Source organism: Mobula hypostoma, chromosome 11 (genome assembly GCF_963921235.1).
Source record: "Mobula hypostoma chromosome 11, sMobHyp1.1, whole genome shotgun sequence".
Lineage (NCBI taxonomy): Eukaryota > Metazoa > Chordata > Chondrichthyes > Myliobatiformes > Myliobatidae > Mobula > Mobula hypostoma.
Window position 1 is genome coordinate 80842229 of NC_086107.1, and position 18281 is coordinate 80860509.

The following is an 18281-nucleotide window of genomic DNA, read 5'->3' on the forward strand; positions in this document are numbered from 1 at the left end:
GAGAGAACGTCTGGGATGAGTGGAGTCTTTGATTATGCACATTAATTACGCCATTTTACTGATAGAGAGCGAAGTATAGACAGAGTTCATGGAGGAGTTGCATTTATATAAAAACTTTCACAACTGTGAGACATCCAAAAGTAGTTGACAATCAATGAGACACTTTGGAAGTATTGTAATTGATGTAATGGAGAAACTTCATCATTCCAGTCCCCTTATTCAGTCCATCAGAAGCACTTGTTAGGTTCTCCTGTATGCCTTGTTAATACAAATATCTAATCAGCCAATCATGTGGCAGCAATTCAGTGCATAAAAGCATTTAGCCATGGACATCTTGACAGAATAAAAGGCAAGGATAACAGGTTTTTGATTGAAGAAGAAGCAGGTATAGACAGGAAGGAGCAAATGAGGTACTTAAGGTGTATAAGAAATGCAAGAGAACATGAGGAAAATAAGGGTTAAAAAAGATGTGGTTGCTCTAGCAGACAAGGTGAAGGAGGATCTCAAGGGCTTCTACAGAGAGCAAAAGAATAGAAAGGGACAAAATTGTAGTCACCTATGCATGGAGCTGAAAGAGATGGATTTTTTGCATCTGTTTACTTGGCAGATGGACACAGAATCTATAGAAGTGAGGCAAAACAGCAGTGAGTTTATGAACCCTATACAGATTACAGAGGAAGAGTTGCTTGCTGTCTTAAGACGTTTAGGTGGATAAATCCCCAGGGCCTGACGAGCTGCTCCCTCCCTGTAGGAGGCTAGTGCAGAAATTGCAGGAGCCCTAGCAAAGATATTTAAAATACCTTGGCGATGGGTGAGGTGCTAGAGAATTGGAGGATAGCTTTTGTCCATTGTTTTAAGAAAAGTTCCAAGGATAAACCTGGAAATCATAGGCTGGTGAGCCTGACATCAGTAGTGGGTAAGGTTGCCTAAGGGACCAGATATGTAAATATTTGGATAGACAGGGATTGCTTAGGAGTAGTGAACATGGCTTTGTGTGTAGTAGGTTGTGTCTAACCAATCTTATAGAGTTTTTTGAGGTAGTTACCAGGAATGTTGATGGAGGTAAGGCAGTGGATGTTGTTTAGATAGACTTTGGCAAGGCCTTTTACAAGGTCATGTATGGCAAACTGGTCAAGAAGTTTCAGTCACTTGGCATTCAAAATGAAATAATAAATTGGATTAGACATTGTCTTTGTGGGAGAAGCCAGAGAGTAGTAGCAGAGGATTGCCTCTGACGGAAGCCTGTGACTAGTGGTGTGCTGCAGGAATCGGTGTTGGATCCGTTGTTTGTCATCTGTATCAACAATCTGGATGATAATGTGGTAAACTGGATCAGCAAATTTGCATATGACAGTAAGATTGGGAGTGTAGTGGACAGTGAAGAAGATGCAGTTCAAGCTGGCAGGAAAGCAACAGTAACTTAAATAATTACCGCATTACAGTTCTGGTTTGCAGAAGAACATTTCTGAATACACAACATGTTAAACCTTGAAGTGGACGGGCTGCAGCAGCAGAAGACCACAGACATGCACTCAGTGGCCATTTTATTAGTTACAGGAGATGCCTAATAAAGTGGCTACTGATTGTATATTACAGTTGTAGAAGTCATTTCTAGCACTAGGTGGTATTGTAAAATCACTGACTAATAGCTGGTAAGTTTGATATAGTTTTAGTGACACTAGGAGATTGCATCTCTTGACAGTGCAGAAGGTTCTGTGTTATTTTTATCTGTGAGAGAGATGGCTTTTAACACGGTTGTATTGTACTTAACCATTTTAAGTCCTGTAAGCTTTGCTCCAATATTTTTGCTATTGTATCTTTTCAGCTATTGGCAAGACTACTGAAGAGCAGGCACTCAGAGGACCTCCGAGCTGCAAATAAGCTAATCAAGGAGATGGTCCAAGAGGTTTGTCATGGTTCTCAGTTACTGAATGGACTGACTGGCTGTTTGATTACGGAAGGTCTATTAAAACAATAAGAACTGGGAGCAGACTTGGTCTGCTTAACCATTCATCATGGCTGATTTATTATCTCTCTCATCCTCATTCTCCTGCCTTCTCCCCATAACCTTTAATGCCTTTACTAATCAGGAACCTAGCAACCTTCGCTTTAAACATATCCAATTACTTGGCTTTCACAGTCATCTGTGGCAATGAATTCCATAGATTCATCGCACTCTGGCAAAAGAAATTCCTCCTCATCTCTGTTCAAAGGGATGTCTTTGTATTCTGAGACTGTATGCTCTGGGCCTGGGCTCCCCCACGATAGGAGTTATCCTCTCCACATGCACTCTATCTAGGTCTTTCAATGTTCGATAGGTTTCAGTGAGCTCCCTCATTCTTCGTTGAGCCCAGATCCATCAATATGGTCCTTGTGCATTAACCCTTTCCTTCCTGGGATCATTCTCAAGAACCTCTCCTGGACCTTCTCCAATGCCAGCACATCTTTTTATAGATATTGTGGGCTTTTAAATTGTAATATTGAAAAGATCTTCATTTTGCTTCTTTCCATGTCTCATGGCTGGAGATGTTGGCATTGGGGAATATCCCTTTGCCATTCTACATCATGGTATAACAAACTTTCGCTGTAATCGGGCCCTTTTCCTGAGGAATGTCATCTGCCTGCAGTGCCAAAAGATGATCCTCAGTTGTTGACAGCACTGAACAACCATCATTGTGACTTTCAGATAAAAAGATGAAAACTCATTTTCTCTTTTTACATCTGCCGGCTGCTCACTGCTTCAGCTTTCTTACTATTTTTATTTCAGATGACTACACCTGTTAAAGGTGCATCCAGCTGCAGCTCCTGACAAACCGAGTTAGGGAGCTGGAGCTGCATGAACTTCGGATCATTCGGGAGGCAGAGGCAGAAATCAACAGGAGTTACAGGGAGATAGTCACCCCTGAGAGTCAGGAGATAGGTAGCTGGGTGACTGTCAGGAGAGGGAAGGGGAATAGACAGAATGAGCAGAGCACCCCTGTGGCCGTTCCCACCAATAATAAGTACATCTTTTTGGATACTGTTGATGGGGACAACCTACCAGGGACAAGTTGCAGTGGTTGCGTCTCTGGCACCGAGACGGGACCCTCAGCTCAGAAGGGAAGGAGGGAAAAGAGGAGAGCAGTAGTGGTAGGGGATTCAATAGTTAAGGGGACAGATAAGAGATTCTGCGGAAGAGATCGAGAATCCTGGATGGTCTGTTGCCACCCTGGTACCAAGGTCCGCGATATCTCGGATCGAGTTCTCAGTATTCTCGAGGGAGGGTGAGCAGCCGGATGTCATGGTCCATATAGGGACCAATGACGTGGGTAGGAAGAGTGAGGAGGTCCTGAAAGGCGAGTTTAGGGAATTAGGCGCCAAGTTAAGGGACAGGACCTCCAGGATAGCAATCTCCGGATGGCTACCAGTGCCACGTGCAGGTGGGTTTAGAAATAGTAAGATAGCACAGATCAACACGTGGTTGAAGACATGGTGCAGGAGGGAGGGCTTCAGATTTATAGATAAGTGGGCCGTTTTCCCGGGATGTGGCCAAGTGGTTAAGGTATTCGTCTAGTTATCTCAAGGTTGCTAGTCCGAGCCTCAGTTGTGGCAGCGTGTTTGTGCCCTTAAGCAAGGCACTTAATCACACATTGCTCTAGTCTGTGCGAGGAGTGGCGCCCCACACAGACTTCCAATCTGCGCCGTGTAAGGCATGAAAATGCCCGATGCAGGCCTCTCATGGTCTGAGTCGACGTTCCCTCCCCAGGAAGGTGGGACAGTTTACATCTGTACCGGAGGGGGACAAATATTCTTGCAGGTAGGTTTGCTAGAGAGGCTCCAGTGGATTTAAACTAGATACAAGGGGGGAGGGGAACCAGAGTGTAGGAACAGATGTAGAGGAGAAGGAAGAAAAAGAAAATAGTAAAGTTGTTTGCAACGTTAGTTATAAACAGAGAGTAAGAGGTGGAAAATTTCATAAATGCATTTATTTTAATGCTAGGAGCATTATAAGAAAGGTGGATGAGCTTAAAGCATGGATTGATACCTGGAAGTATGATGTGGTAGCTATTAGTGAAACATGGTTACAGAAGGAGTGTGATTGGCAAGTAAATATTCCTGAATTTCATTGCTTCAGGTGTGATAGAATCGGCGGGACAAGAGGGGGAGGTGTTGTATTGCTTGTGAGAGAAAATATTACAGTGGTGCTCTGACAAAATAGATTAGAGGGCTCGTCTAGGGAGGCTATTTGAGTGGAATTGAGGAATGGGAAAGGTGTAGTAACACTTATAGGGGTGTATAATAGACCGCCAAATGGGCAGTGAGAATTGGAGGAGCAAATTTGTAAGGAGATAGCAGATATTTGTAGTAAGCACAAGGTTGTGATTGTGGGATATACTAATTTTCCACACATAGACTGGGAAGCCCATACTATAAAAGGGCTGAATGGTTTGGAGTTTGTAAAATGTGTGCAGGATAGTTTTTTGCAGCAATACATAGAGGTACCAACTGAAGAAGGGGCAGTGTTGGATCTCCTGTTAGGGAATGAGATAGGTCAGGTGATGGAGGTTTGTGTTGGGGAGCATTTCAGGTCCAGTGATCACAATGACATTAGTTTCAATATAATTATGGAGAAAGATAGGTCTGGACCTAGGGTTGAGATTTTTGATTGGAGAAAGGCTAACTTTGGAGGGATGCAAAAGGATTTAGGAGTGGATTGGGACAATTTGTTTTATAGGAAGGATGTAATCGAGAAATGAAGGTCATTTAAAGGTGAAATTTTGAGGGTATAGAATCTTTATGTTCCTGTTAGGTTGAAAGGAAAGATTAAAAGTTTGAGAGAGCCATGCTTTTCAAGGGATATTGGAAACTTGGTTCGGAAAAAGATATCTACAATAAATATAGGCAGCATGGAGTAAATGAGGTGCTTGAGGAATATAAGGAATGTAAAAAGAATCTTAAGAAAGAAATTAGAAAAGCTAAAAACAGATATGAGATTGCTTTGGCAAGTAAGGTGAAAATAAATCCAAAGGGTTTCTACAGTTATCTTAATAGCTAAAGGATAGTGAGGGATAAAATTGGTCCCTTAGAGAATCAGAGTGGACAGCTATGTGTGGAGCCAAAAGAGATGGGGGAGATTTTGAACAATTTCTCTTCTTTGGTTTTCACTAAGAAGAAGGATATTGAATTGTGCAAAGTAAGGGAAACGGGTAGGGAAGTTATGGAAACTATAATGATTAATGAAGAGGAAGTACTGGTGCTTTTAAGGTATATAAAAGTGGATAAGTCTCCAGGTCCTGACAGGATATTCCATAGGACCTTGAGGGAAGTTAGTGTGGAAATAGCAGGGGCTCTGACAGAAATACTTCAAACGTCATTAGAAACGGGGATGGTGCCAGAGGATTGGCGTATTTGCTCATGTTGTTCCATTGTTTAAAAAGGGTTCTAAGAGTAAACCTAGCAATTATCGGCCTGTGAGTTTGACGTCAGTGGTGGGTAAATTGATAGAAATATTCTTAGAGATGGTATACGTAATTATCTGGATAGACAGGGTCTGATTAGAAACAGTCAACATGGATTTGTGCGTGGAAGGTCATGTTTGACAAATATTATTGAATTTTTTGAAGAGGTTACTAGGAAAGTTGACAAGGGTAAAGCGGTGGATGTTCTCTATATGGACTTCAGTAAGGCCTTTGACAAGGTTCCACGCGGAAGGTTAGTTAGGAAGGTTCAATCATTAGGTATTAATATTGAAGTAGTAAAATGCGTTCAGCAGTGGCTGGATGGGAGACGCCAGAGGGTAGTGGTAGATAACTGTTTGTCAGATTGGAGGCCGGTAATCCAGTGTTGTTTGTCATATTCATTAATGATCTGGACGATGAGGTGGTAAATTGGATTAGTAAGTATGCAGATAATACTAAGATAGGTGAAGTTGTGGATAATGAAGTAGGTTTTCAAAGCTTGCAGAGAGATTTAGGCCAGTTAGAAGAGTGGGCTGAAAGATGGCAGATGGAGTTTAATGCTGATAAATGTGAGGTGCTACATTTTGGTAGGACTAATCAAAATAGGACATACATGGTAAATGGTAGGGCATTGAAGAATGCTGTAGAACAGAGGGATCTAGGAATAATGGTGCATATTTCCCTGAAGGTGGAATCTCATGTGGATAGGGTGGTGAAGAAAGCTTCTGGTACGCTGGCCTTTATAAATCAGAGCACTGAGTATAGGAGTTGGGATGTAATGTTGAAATTGTACAAGGCATTGGTAAGGCCAAATTTGGCGTATTGTGTACAGTTCTGGTCACCGAATTATAGGAAAGATGTCAACAAAATTGAGAGAGTACAGGGAAGATTTACTAGAATGTTACCTGGGTTTCATCACCTAAGTTACAGAGAAAGGTTGAACAAGTTGGGTCTTTATTCTTTGGAGCGTAGAAGATTGAGGGGGGACTTGATAGAGGCATTTAAAATTATGAGGGGGATAGATAGATAGAGTTGATGTGGATAGGCTTTTCCATTGCGAGTAGGGGAGATTCAAACAAGAGGACATGAGTTGAGTGTTAAAGGGCAAAAGTTTAGGGGTAACATGAGGAGGAACTTCTTTACTCAGAGAGTGGTAGCTGTGTGGAACGAGCTTCCAGCAGAAGTGGTTGAGGCAGATTCGATGTTGTCATTTAAAGTTAAGTTGGATAGCTTTATGGACAGGAAAGGAATAGAGGGTTATGGGCTGATTGCAGGTCGGTGGGACTAGGTGAGAGTAAGTGTTCGGCACGGACTAGAAGGGCCAAGATGGCCTGTTTCCTTGCTGTAATTGTTATATGGTTATTTCCAGTGTCTGCAGTTTTTTCTGTTGTGACTCTTCTGTTGAGTTGGATGAAACCATTATCAAACCTGATTTCCAATAGATTGCAAAGTTGTACCAGTTTTGTAGTAACAGTTAAAGACATAATACACCCTTGAATCCAGAGCACCTTTGTATCCATAGTGCTTTTGAATATATCACAATGGAAAATATTCAGTGTCTAACTCATTAATCCAGTACTTTCTCCTCGCCTTTTATTGTTTCTCTTTTGACACATGGCCAATAGTGAAAATGTGATATCTATACTGAAAATCTTAGCATGGTCTTTAAATTCCCCAGGACCAGAAAAGAATGGAGAAGATTTCCAAAAGAGTGAATGCAATCGAAGAGGTGAACAACAATGTTAAACTACTGAGTGAAATGCTGGAGAACTACAGCAAAGACGAAACCTTGGAGAGTAATGAAGAAATAATGAAGGTTATTGTATGAGCACGAACTTTGTGTTTACATTTTGTTCATCCTATGTTAGAAGCACTCTGCCTGTAAAGCAAAGATTATTCATCTTGTTTCTCAGGCACAACAGCTCCTATATTTGTCAAAGTATATCACATCCTTTTTCCATGTGCTTCCAGGCAGTGCCATTTCAATTGCTGTAGCCTGCAGAACTTAGAAGGTATTTCAATATTACTTAATTAGGATTTTCCTTTTACACAGGAGTTGTACCAGCGATGTGAGAAGATGAGACCTACACTATTCCGATTAGCAAGTGATACTGAGGATAATGATGAAGCACTAGGTAAATCCATAAATTAAGGTTGTTAACTTGCCTGAATGGTTATATAACATGTGCATTTTTATGTAGTTAGTTGCGTTGGTTCTGGTTAAGAAAATGCCGTATGAAATTACCATAATTATCTTACTTCCAGCTATAGGTAGCATTACAGCATATGGATGCAAGTGATAGGCTGGCTATTTGCAACAGAATTACAGATGTAAAGAAATTGTACATGATGAATGCAGTGCACCTTGATACTCATGTTGAGCATTGAATGAATGCACCAAGTTATGGAGTAGCCACCTTTGCATTTCTGGTTTTTACTGGATTTGAGGCTGGAGGCAGCCTGCCCCAGAAATAGAGGCTTCTGTATTGGTGGGTGGGAAGGAGGAAAAGGAGCTTGTTTTACTGTTTTTGTTTTGTTGTTGTTGCTTCTGTTGTTCTGTTGATCCTTGTGGGCATGCTATGTTAGCACCAGAATGTGTGGTGACACTTGCAAGCTACCTCCAGCATGTCCTTGGGTTCTTTGGTTGTTAACGCAAATGACACATTTTCACATTATTCCTTCTGAGTAGCCTCCAACCTGATGGCATGAACACTGATTTCTCTAACTTCCGGTGATTTCTCACTCCTCCCCTTCTCTTTTTTCAGTTCCACATTTTGGCTCCCCTCTCAGCCCTTCCCTTCCCACCTGCCCATCACTTCCCTCTTCCGCCTCTCCTCCTTCCCTTCCTTCCTCTTCAGCCCTTTACCTTTTCCACCTATCCCTTCCCAGCTTCTTACTTCATCGCACCTTCACCCTCACCTGGTTCGCCTATCTATCACCTGTCATCTTGTACTCATTTCCCTCCCCCTACCTCTGCTTCTGGCTCTTACACCTTTCCTTTGCAGTCTTGATGAAGAGTCTTGGCCTGAAACATTGTTTATTCCCCGCCTGCTGAGCTCCTCCAGCATTTCGTGTGTTGCCCTGAATTTCCAGTATCTGCACAATCTTTTGTATCTATGGCTCATTTCAACGTATGTGTGATGAATAAATGAATCTGAATCTTGACAGTGAATTATATCTAGTTATATTACAGGTGTTATTTTAAATTAGGTTCTGTACTGCCTTTCAGTTGTGTGGTAGATAAGTATAAAAGAGTAAGCAGCAGTCAGTGTTGTAACAAAATTCACTTGTTTAACACAGAACTTCTAAAGTTCCTAAGCTTGCTCTCATCTTCTTCCGCAGCTGAAATCCTCCAAGCAAATGACAACTTAACACAAGTCATTAACATGTATAAGAAGATAGTGAAAGGGGAAGAAATTAATGGGATGACTGAACTGCCAAACATTAAAGGTACATGTGGCTGCAGTGGCCATGCTTCGCATCTGTGTTGGATTGTGTGTGGCTCATGATATTATTTGCGTATACCTCTTGTAACAAGTAAAGTGGCCAATAAGTGGATGTTTCTGATCTTCTGCTGCTGTAACTCATCCACTTCAAGGTTCAAAGTATTCTGTGTTCAGAGGTGCTTTTCTGCACCCCAGTGTTGTAATGTGTGGTCATTTGAGTTACTGTTGCCTTCCTGTCAGTTTGAACCACTCTGGCCATTTTCTTCTGACCTTTCTTGTTAACAAGGCATTTTTACCCACACAACTGTCGCTTACTGGATTTTTTTTGTTTTTCACACAATCCTCTGTAAACTGTACAGAGCTGTGTATGAAAATCCCAGGAGATCAGCAGTTTCTGAGATGCTCAAACCACCCAGTCTGGCACCAATAATTATTCCACAGTCAAAGTTAGTTGGTTCACATTTCTTCCCCATTCTGATGTTTCGTCTGAACAACAACTGACCTCTTGACCATGTCCACATGCTTTTATGCATTGAGCTGCTGCCTGGTGACTAGCTGAATAGATTTTTGCATTAGTGAGCAGGTGTAACTAATAAAGTGGCCATTGAGTGTAAGTGTGGGGGGGGAGGTTAATTGATCATTATAAATTTTCCTTGGGTGTAGGTTAAAGAAAACATAATTAAAGGAGAGTGAGAGAATAAGAAAAGGGTAATGCAGCTGTAGGATTGTTCTGCTGAGAGCCGGGATGGTCTCAATGGGCTGAATATCCTGTTTCTATGCCATAATAGCCAAATAAATTATGTGCTATTCAAGTCACCCCAGTGCATTGTGCACCACTCTAGGTGCCCCAGTACATGAAGGATTTGAAGGCTTTGGAAAGGTACAGAGGAGGTTCTGAATGCTGTCTGAATTAGAGAGATGAACAGTAAGGAGAAATTGGACAAACTTGTATCACTTTCTCTGGATCACCTGAGGCTGAATGGAGGCCTGATAGAAGTTTATAAAATTATGAGAGGTATAGATCAGAATCTGTTTTCCTTGCGATAATATCAAATACAAGAAGTCATGCTTTTAAGTTGAAAGGGAGATGGTTTAAAGGAGGTGTGCAGGACAAGTTTGGTTTTTGCAGAGTGGTAAGTGTGTGGATCAGACTAGAATCTAGTGGAAATAGATATGATAGTGGTGAATAAGAGGCTTTTCAGTAGGCCTATGACCATGCAGGAAATGGAGGATTAGGGTTATGCAGGCACAAGAGATTTAATTTGTCATTGTGTCGACCACAGGCCTAAGCTTGTTCCTGTGCTGGACTGCTGTATATTCTATAAATACCACCACTTCTAAATGCTACAGAAAGTAACAGTGTGGATTCATATTTGACCATTGTCTTGACTATAAATTAGTGTGCCATTTTCTATTCCATTAGTATGTAGACCATAAGACATAGGAGCAGAATTAGGCGATTCGGCCCAACAATAGACAATAGGTGCAGGAGTAGGCCATTCAGCCCTTTGAGCCAGCACCGCCATTCACTGTGATCATGGCTGATCATCCACTATCAGTATCCAGTCATCAAGGCCATCGTGGATGATTTATTTTCCCTCTCAAACCCTTTCTCTTGCCTTCTCTCCATAACCTTTGACACCCTTACTAACCAAGAATCTATCAATATCCACTTGAAGTATACCAGAATACTTGGCCTCCACAGCCTCCACAAATACGGCACCCTCTGGCGAAAGATGATCCTGTTTCCCTTTCAGACTTACTATGGATATGAAATCTACTGAAAGTAGATAACGTGGAAATCGTCCTCCTCCATAACATATATTATTTGAATGCCTTTAAGCTACCAAATCAAAAGGGGCAAATGATATTTATGGTTTTAATAACATGAGGTCTTCTTGTTGGTCGGGGTCAACCATGCGTCTCAGTTGTCTACATGATACGCAAGCTAGGGTGATACGATATGGAGAGCAAGCTGTTGCCCCATGTAGCCTGTTCCCCCTTTCCATGCAGCTGGTAAGTCCAAAGGAACGGCAGAGACAGATACAGTTTGGCATCAACGGTGTTCCAGGAGTTGCCAGTCAGTGTCGAACTCGCTTCGGGCTACCTTAGGGATTCCAGCTCCTGATTTTTCCCTCGGGGTTTACTTCCAAAGCCTTCCCTATGAGTGGGTATAGCCACAAAGCAGTGGAGGTTTGAGAATAGAGTTTTCCTTTTCCTAAATGAGCTGCCAACCATGGCTAAGGAGCCCCACCTGCCCAAAGCAACTGGTTTTAGTGTGCCAGTAACCTTCCATTGCCCCTTCTGCTGTCAATAGAAACGGTTCCACTGGGCTTAGTAGCTACGCCACATGTGAAGGCCCAAAGCAGGACTTGGTTGTCAGAGGCTATTTCAGACATACAGCATTGGGAGCATTTAATAGATAGTGGGAGGTTATTCCCGCTGCCATCCCTGGCTATAACAACCTTAAGGAACATGTTTTAATAAAATCAAGATAATTTATGTAACCTATTTAGTATTATCAATTTACTGAGACTTGGCTCGGAGAATATTAATATGATGTCTGTTCTATAATTATTTCCAGCCAGCAGTTCTGCTCTACTGGATCTCTGTGGGTTGGACACGGGTTCAAGTGGTCCTTCTTACCCTTCTGCTCCTGCCAATCAAAGCTGGAACGCTGATCTGTCACATGATCTCAGCAGCTCAGTATCATTACTGGATGATGAATTAATGTCATTAGGTAAGAACATTTTCCTCAGTACTTTTCTGTAATGTGAAGATCAATCACTTACTAACCTACTTAGCACATGGGATGGTTGCCAGTTCAGGAATTCTTATTCCCATTAACAATTTGTTTGGATATTACCCGGGTACAATTCCCACCGCTGTCTGTTAGGAGTTTGTACATTCTCCCTGTGACCAAGTGGCTTTCCACCAATTGCTCTGCTTTCCTCTCACTTTCCAAAGACGTATGGGTTAATAGATCACATGAGTGTACCTGGGCTGAGAGGGCTGGTGACGGTGCTGTACCTCCAATATAAAATGAAAACCCAATCTGATTTTTTCTTTTTCTCCACATACTCATAAATATAACCACCAGTGAATGATACAGTGTTAATCTATTTGAAGATGAATCACCAAGTATTGATGAAAAATGGAGCACTGGTTGTAATAGTGAACAAATGGAAATCAAAAACTGCTGCAGATTCTAAAAAACAAAGCAACACTAGCAAGTCGAGGAGCAGCTACAGAAAGTGAGATTGATGAAAATTGGTGTATCTGAGACTCTACTTTAGATGCTGCAAGAGGATTTACAGCATTTTTTGTTTTTGTTAAGCAAATCAGCCTGATGTGGATAAAGTGAGCTGAGTCAGTGCAGCACAACCCAACCCTATCTGAGTCCAACACACATAGTTGGGTCACATTGCTAGGCTCTAAGTGCAGTGCCTATAAAAAGTATTCTCCCTCTTTCTCTCCCCCACCGGAAGATTTCATGTTTTATTGTTTTACATTACTGAATCACAGTGGATTTAATTTGGCTTTTTTTGACACTGGTCAACAGAAAAAGGCTCTTCCATGTCAAAGTGAAAACAGATCTCTACAAAGTGATCTAATTAATTACAAATATAAAGCACAAAACAATTGATTGCATAAGTATTCATCCCGTTCAAATCAGTATTTAGCAGATGCACCTTTGGCAACAATTACAGCCTCGAGTCTGTGTCGATATGTCTCTATCAGGTTTGCACATCTGTACACTGCAATTTTTCCCTATTCTTCTTTATAAAACTGCTCAAGCTCTGTCAGATTGCATGGGGATCATGAGTGAATAGCCCTTTTCAAGTCCAGCCACAAATCCTCAAATGGATTAAAGTTTGGACTCTGACTTGGCCACCTCAGGACATTAACATTGTTTTTAAGCCATTCCAGTGTAGCTTTGGCTTTATGCTTGGGGTCATTGTCTTGCTGGAAAGCAAATCTTCTCTCAATGCAGTTCTCTTGCAGACTGCAGCAGGTGTTCCTCCAGGCTTTCCCTGTATTTTGCTACATTCACAAGCCTTCCAGGGCCTGCTGCAGTGAAGCATCTCCATAGCGAGGTGCAGCCACCACCATGCTTCACGGTAGGGATGGTGTTTTTTTGATGATGTGCAGTATTTGGCTTATGCGAAACATAGAGTTTAGTCTGATAGCCAAAAAGCTCAATTTTGGTTTCTTCAGACTATAGAACCTTCTTCCAGCTGACTTAAGAGTCTCCCACATGCCTTCTGGCAAACTAGCCGAGATTTCATGTGATTTTTTTTTTCAACAGAGGCTTTCCCTTTGCCACTCTCCCATAAAGCTGTGACTGATGAAGCACCTGGACAACAGTTGTATACACAGTCTTTCCTATCTCAGCCACTGAAGTTTATAACTCCTTCAGAGTTGTCATGGGCCTCTTGATGGCCTCCCTCACTAGTCCCCTTCTTGCACGGTCACTCAGTTTTTGAGGATGGCCTGCTCTGGGTGAATTTACAGATGTGCCATATTCCTTCCATTTCTTGATGATTGACTTAACTGTACTCCAAGGGATATTCAGTGACTTGGAAATTTTCTTGTATCCATCTCCTGACTTGCGTTTTTCAAAAACCTTTTCATGAAGTTGCTTGAACTGTTCTTTTGTCTTGTGTAGTTTTTGCCTGGATACTGACTCACCAGCAGTTGGACCTTCCAGAAACAGATGTATTTTTACTTAAATCAATTGAAACATCTTGACTGCACACAGGTCTCCAAAAACTGATCTCCATTTAACAAATTATGTAAATTCTAAAACCATTTGGCTGCACTAGTGATGATCTGGTGTGTCATATTAAAGGGTGGGGGTAAATACTTATGCAATCAATTATTTTGTGTTTTATAATTTGTAATTAACTTAGACGATTTTGTAGAGCCCCCTTTTCATTTTGACACGAAAGTCTTTTTCTGTCGATTAGTCTCAAAAAAGCCAATTAAATCCACTGTGATCCAATGTTGTAAAACATTAAAACATGAAAACTTCAGGGGAAGTGGGGATTGGTGAATACTTTTTATAGGCACTGTAAATTAATTTATTTCTGTGACATGTACTGAGGTACAATAAAAATCTGTTTAGTAAGCCTTCCTGACAGATCATACAAAGATGGCCCTTTAGAACAGAGATGAAGTGGAATTTCTCCTGCCTGAAGCTGGCGAATCTGTGGAATTCATTGCCACAGACGGCTATGAAGACAGATTCATTGAGTATATTTAAATCGGAGGTTGATAGCTTCTTGGTTAGAAAGGATGTCAAAGGTTATGGGGAGAAGGCCAGAGAATGGGGTTGAGAGGGAAAGTAAATCAATCAGGATCAGATAGTGGAGCAGATTCTGGGCTGAATGGCCAAAATCTGATTCCATGTCATATGGTCTTATGATGTTTTCATCACATCAGTACATCAAGAGAGTACAACAGAATGCAGAATAAAGTGTAACAACTACACAGAAAGTTTCAGGCAGGCAGACAATCAAGTGCAAGGCCATGGCAAGGTGGAGTATGAGGTCAAGATTCCACCTTATCATAAACACAAGGTGTTCTGCAGGTGCTTGAAATCCGGACCAATACACCCAAAATGCATGAGGAGTTCAGCAGATCAGGCAGCACCTATGAATAGAAAGTCCCTTCATCAGGACTCTGGTCTTGGCCTGAAACGTTGACTGTTTATTCCTCTATAGATGCTGCCTAACCGGTTATGTCCATCTATCATACCATCTTATTATGGAATGGTTTTGTAACTAACTGGTGTAGAAGCATGGTGGTATATGCTTTTAGGCTTTTGTATCTCCTGCCCAATAGGAGGGGACTTTCCCTACCACTGTCACTTCCTTTAGCCATACAAGCCTTTGAGAGCTCAGATCCCTTCTGCTTTAGCATCCCTGATTTCTAACTGTTATGTTATGATTGATGTTCTGCCATTAGTGGCGCCTCCTCCTCCTCTGTAGACTGGAAAAAGCAAAGCAATTCATGGACAGGTATCCAATTGGGCAATTTGTTCTAAAGACTCATGTTTTTAAGAGTTGTTTAGTTTGATATGGTGTTTTGAAATCATTTGATCAGAATGAGTGGCTACATTATAGAAAATCAGCAAGATAATCATTTACAGCAGCATTTTACCATTAATATGTCAGACGATGGCTGGAGCATCTTGCAATAGATGTAAATATTTAATCAGCAAACAACATTTGTTCCAAAATGCCCGACTCTGTAAAACAAAATTTGTTAAGGTTTCTGATCTTTTTATCTATAGGACTGAACGACCTAGTTCCTAATGCAATATCTTCATCCCAGGTTGAGTCAAGCAATTGGAATACATTTCAGGTAAATAAATGCGAAGCTTGGATCTCTTATTATTCTTTATTTTGTATAGAAACTGACCGTATACAGTCAGATTTCCATTAGCTCGAGGACAAATTTCAATTATACTCACTGCATGTAAATCACTTTAAATCTTGAAAGTAACATGAAATATGGTGTAGAAATACAAATTTATTTCTACAGTGCCAGTATTACAATAATTCAAACATGGTCTTGGTTGCAAAACTCATGGTTCACCATCTTAAATTTTAGAAGCTCTTTTTCCAGGAGCACAAAGATTTTTGAAAACTTTATTTTTTAATGTGTTAAAGTTTTGGTGCCTAAATTGCTGTGGTATCTTAATTCTGGCTATTGTGTGTTACACTTTCTCCAGTGAAATGGATGTTTAGGGTGTGCCCATTTCTATCACTAGTTCTATAATCATAATTCATGAGATAAACAGCACTAAAGCCCCCTTTATCTGGTGCCTCCTGCTTATATCTGGATAGTCTCAACCCAACCCAGCTGGGCCTATTTGTGAGATTCACACTGTTAAATGATCTCAGATCACAGGCCAGATGGACATGCAGTAAGTGTAGCTGTTTACTCGCTTCAGTATGCTTTTAGAGGTTGACAACTCAGTCATTTTGTTGAGAACAGCTAAAAAAGCAACAAGCCCTCTGTAACCACGATTAATCCAAGTGCCTAATACCAGCACAGGCTTTCGTTTCTTGGTTTCAAGTGAGTGCAAATTTCACCAAAAAAGTTTAAAACAAAATAGTCACCATATTTATAAATTTTATACTTCAATGGGTTAGAGGAATGGAAAGCTGAGAGTTTTGTTGATGCATTTTAGTTAAGTGTGTTTTTAATCACACATGATGTAACTTTACAGTTTTAGCACAAACTAATTTAAATGCTAATACCCCAGATGAACTGCCTCTCATTCTAATTCATCTCACCTATTAGCATAGCTTGTCCTCCATGCTTATCAAGTCTCCCCATAAATACCTTTTGCCTCCATGTAATAGCACGAACTGTGTTTTAATATCACTTGGGATAAATAAATGTCTCTTGGGTATCTTGTCCATTATTGGGTTCACTAGGCAACTGTTATATTTAGTTCTGGACTTCTGAGCAATCTCCTACTATACTCTCTATACACACAAAACTGTATGGTTACAAGAAATCTCCTACCGTACTCTCTGTACACTCTAAACCTCTCTATACACAAAACTGTATGGCTACAAGCAATTCCCTACTGTACTCACAATACACACAAAACTATGGCTACAAGCAATCCCCTACCGTCCTCACTATACACACAAAACTGCATGGTCTTCTCCAATTCCATGTATAGGCTTGCAGGTGACACCATATCTCAAATAATGATGAATCTGGCACTTGAAAAGTTAGAGAATCTAATGACATGGTGTCAGAAAAACAAAAGGACTGGTCATTTATTTCAGGAAGGGGGAAGATGCTCATTTTCCTGCTTAGATCAATAGTGCTAAGGTTGAGAGCTACAAGTTCTCGGTATGAACATCACCAAAAGTCTGTGCTGCTCCAGCCACATTGATGCCATGGCCAAGAAACCCTCCAATGCTTCTACTTCTTCGGAGGCTAAAGAAATCTGGCATGTCCCCTTTGACTCTCACCAATTTTGATTGGTGCACCATGGAAAGTCTCCTATTCTGATGTACCTTGGTTTGGTATGGCAACAGCTCCACTCATTACTGCAGGAAACTGCAGGGAAATATGGACACACTTCAGCACACCATGGGAACCAGCCTCCCCTCCATGGACTGTGTCTGCACTTCTCACTACCTCAGTAAAGCACTCAGTGTAATTTAAAAAGAGAGATTCTGCAGATTTTGGAAATTCAGAGACACACACACACACAAATGCTGGAGAAACTCAGCAAGTCGGGCAACATCTATGGAAGTGAATAAACAGTCAGTGTTTTCGGCCGAGACTTTTCATCAGGTCTGTAAAGCAAGTGGGAAGAAGCCAGAAATAAGAAGGTTGTGGGAGTGGAAGGAGTACAGCCTAGTGAAGCGAGGGGAAGGAAATGAACTAATAAGGAGGAAGATGATAAGTGGAGAAGGTAAAGGGCTGGAACAGAAGGGATAGCATAGTTAAGAATTCCACCTCCCCAGACATCCGTGCTGCTTCCCCCTCTCATCAGTCAGAGGGGAAGCCTGAACGCAAGTACCACCAGGCTTAAGGATAACTTCTGTCCCACTGTTTCAAGATGATTGAATGTTTCCCTAATGCAATAAAATGGTCTCTTGTCCTCATTCCAGACCAAACTTGAATTACTGAAGGATGCTTGACAGCTGTGGCAAGGCTTCATTGCTATCACCTTCGACAAGATGAAACCAAGTGACATATGTGACAACAAGATTTTTCTCCCAGATGAGCTTAATGTCTTATATGTTCGCTGACCAAAAAAACATCTTCACCAGCTCCTGATGACCCTTTGGTTTTAGTCTCCAAAACCAACGTGAGTGTATCTTGCAGGAGGCTGAACCCGTGGAAAGCATCCAACCCAAATGGGGTTCCTGGCCAAGTACTGAAGACCAGTGCTATTCAGCTGGCTGCAGTGCTCACTGGGATCTTTAACTTCTCACTTTGGCAGTCTGAGGTACCCACCTGCTTCATGCAGCTTCAATTATACCAATACCCAAGAAGAGTAATGTAACCTGCCTCAATGACTGTCATCCAGTAGCACTTCCATCCACAGCAATGAAGTGTTTTGTGAGAATGGTAATGTAGCATATCAACTCCTGCCTGAGGAGTAACTTGGATCCACTCTAGTTTGCCTACTGTCACAGGTCAACAGCAGATTTCATTTCACTGGCTTTTCACTCAACCCTAGAACACCTGGACAGCGAAGATACATACATTAGCATGCTCTTCATGGACTACAGCTCTGCATTCAACACTACTGTCAAGTGAATCCTCAATTTCCTCATTTGCAGACACCAGTCAGTTCAAATTGGCAACAACATCTCCTCCACAATCACCATCGGCACAGGTGCACCACAAG

At 41.4% G+C, this 18281-nt stretch overlaps 1 protein-coding gene across 1 annotated transcript in view; it reads left to right on the forward strand.

Annotated features, from left to right (window-relative positions):
• Positions 1-18281, forward strand: part of gga1 (golgi-associated, gamma adaptin ear containing, ARF binding protein 1) — a 71811-nt gene that overhangs the window by 34652 nt on the left and 18878 nt on the right. The window contains exons 7-12 of the mRNA XM_063062344.1: positions 1826-1906; positions 7117-7254; positions 7492-7573; positions 8781-8888; positions 11469-11624; positions 15183-15253. Of these exons, the coding sequence (XP_062918414.1) occupies positions 1826-1906; positions 7117-7254; positions 7492-7573; positions 8781-8888; positions 11469-11624; positions 15183-15253 (636 nt within the window). The remainder of the gene's footprint in view (positions 1-1825; positions 1907-7116; positions 7255-7491; positions 7574-8780; positions 8889-11468; positions 11625-15182; positions 15254-18281) is intronic.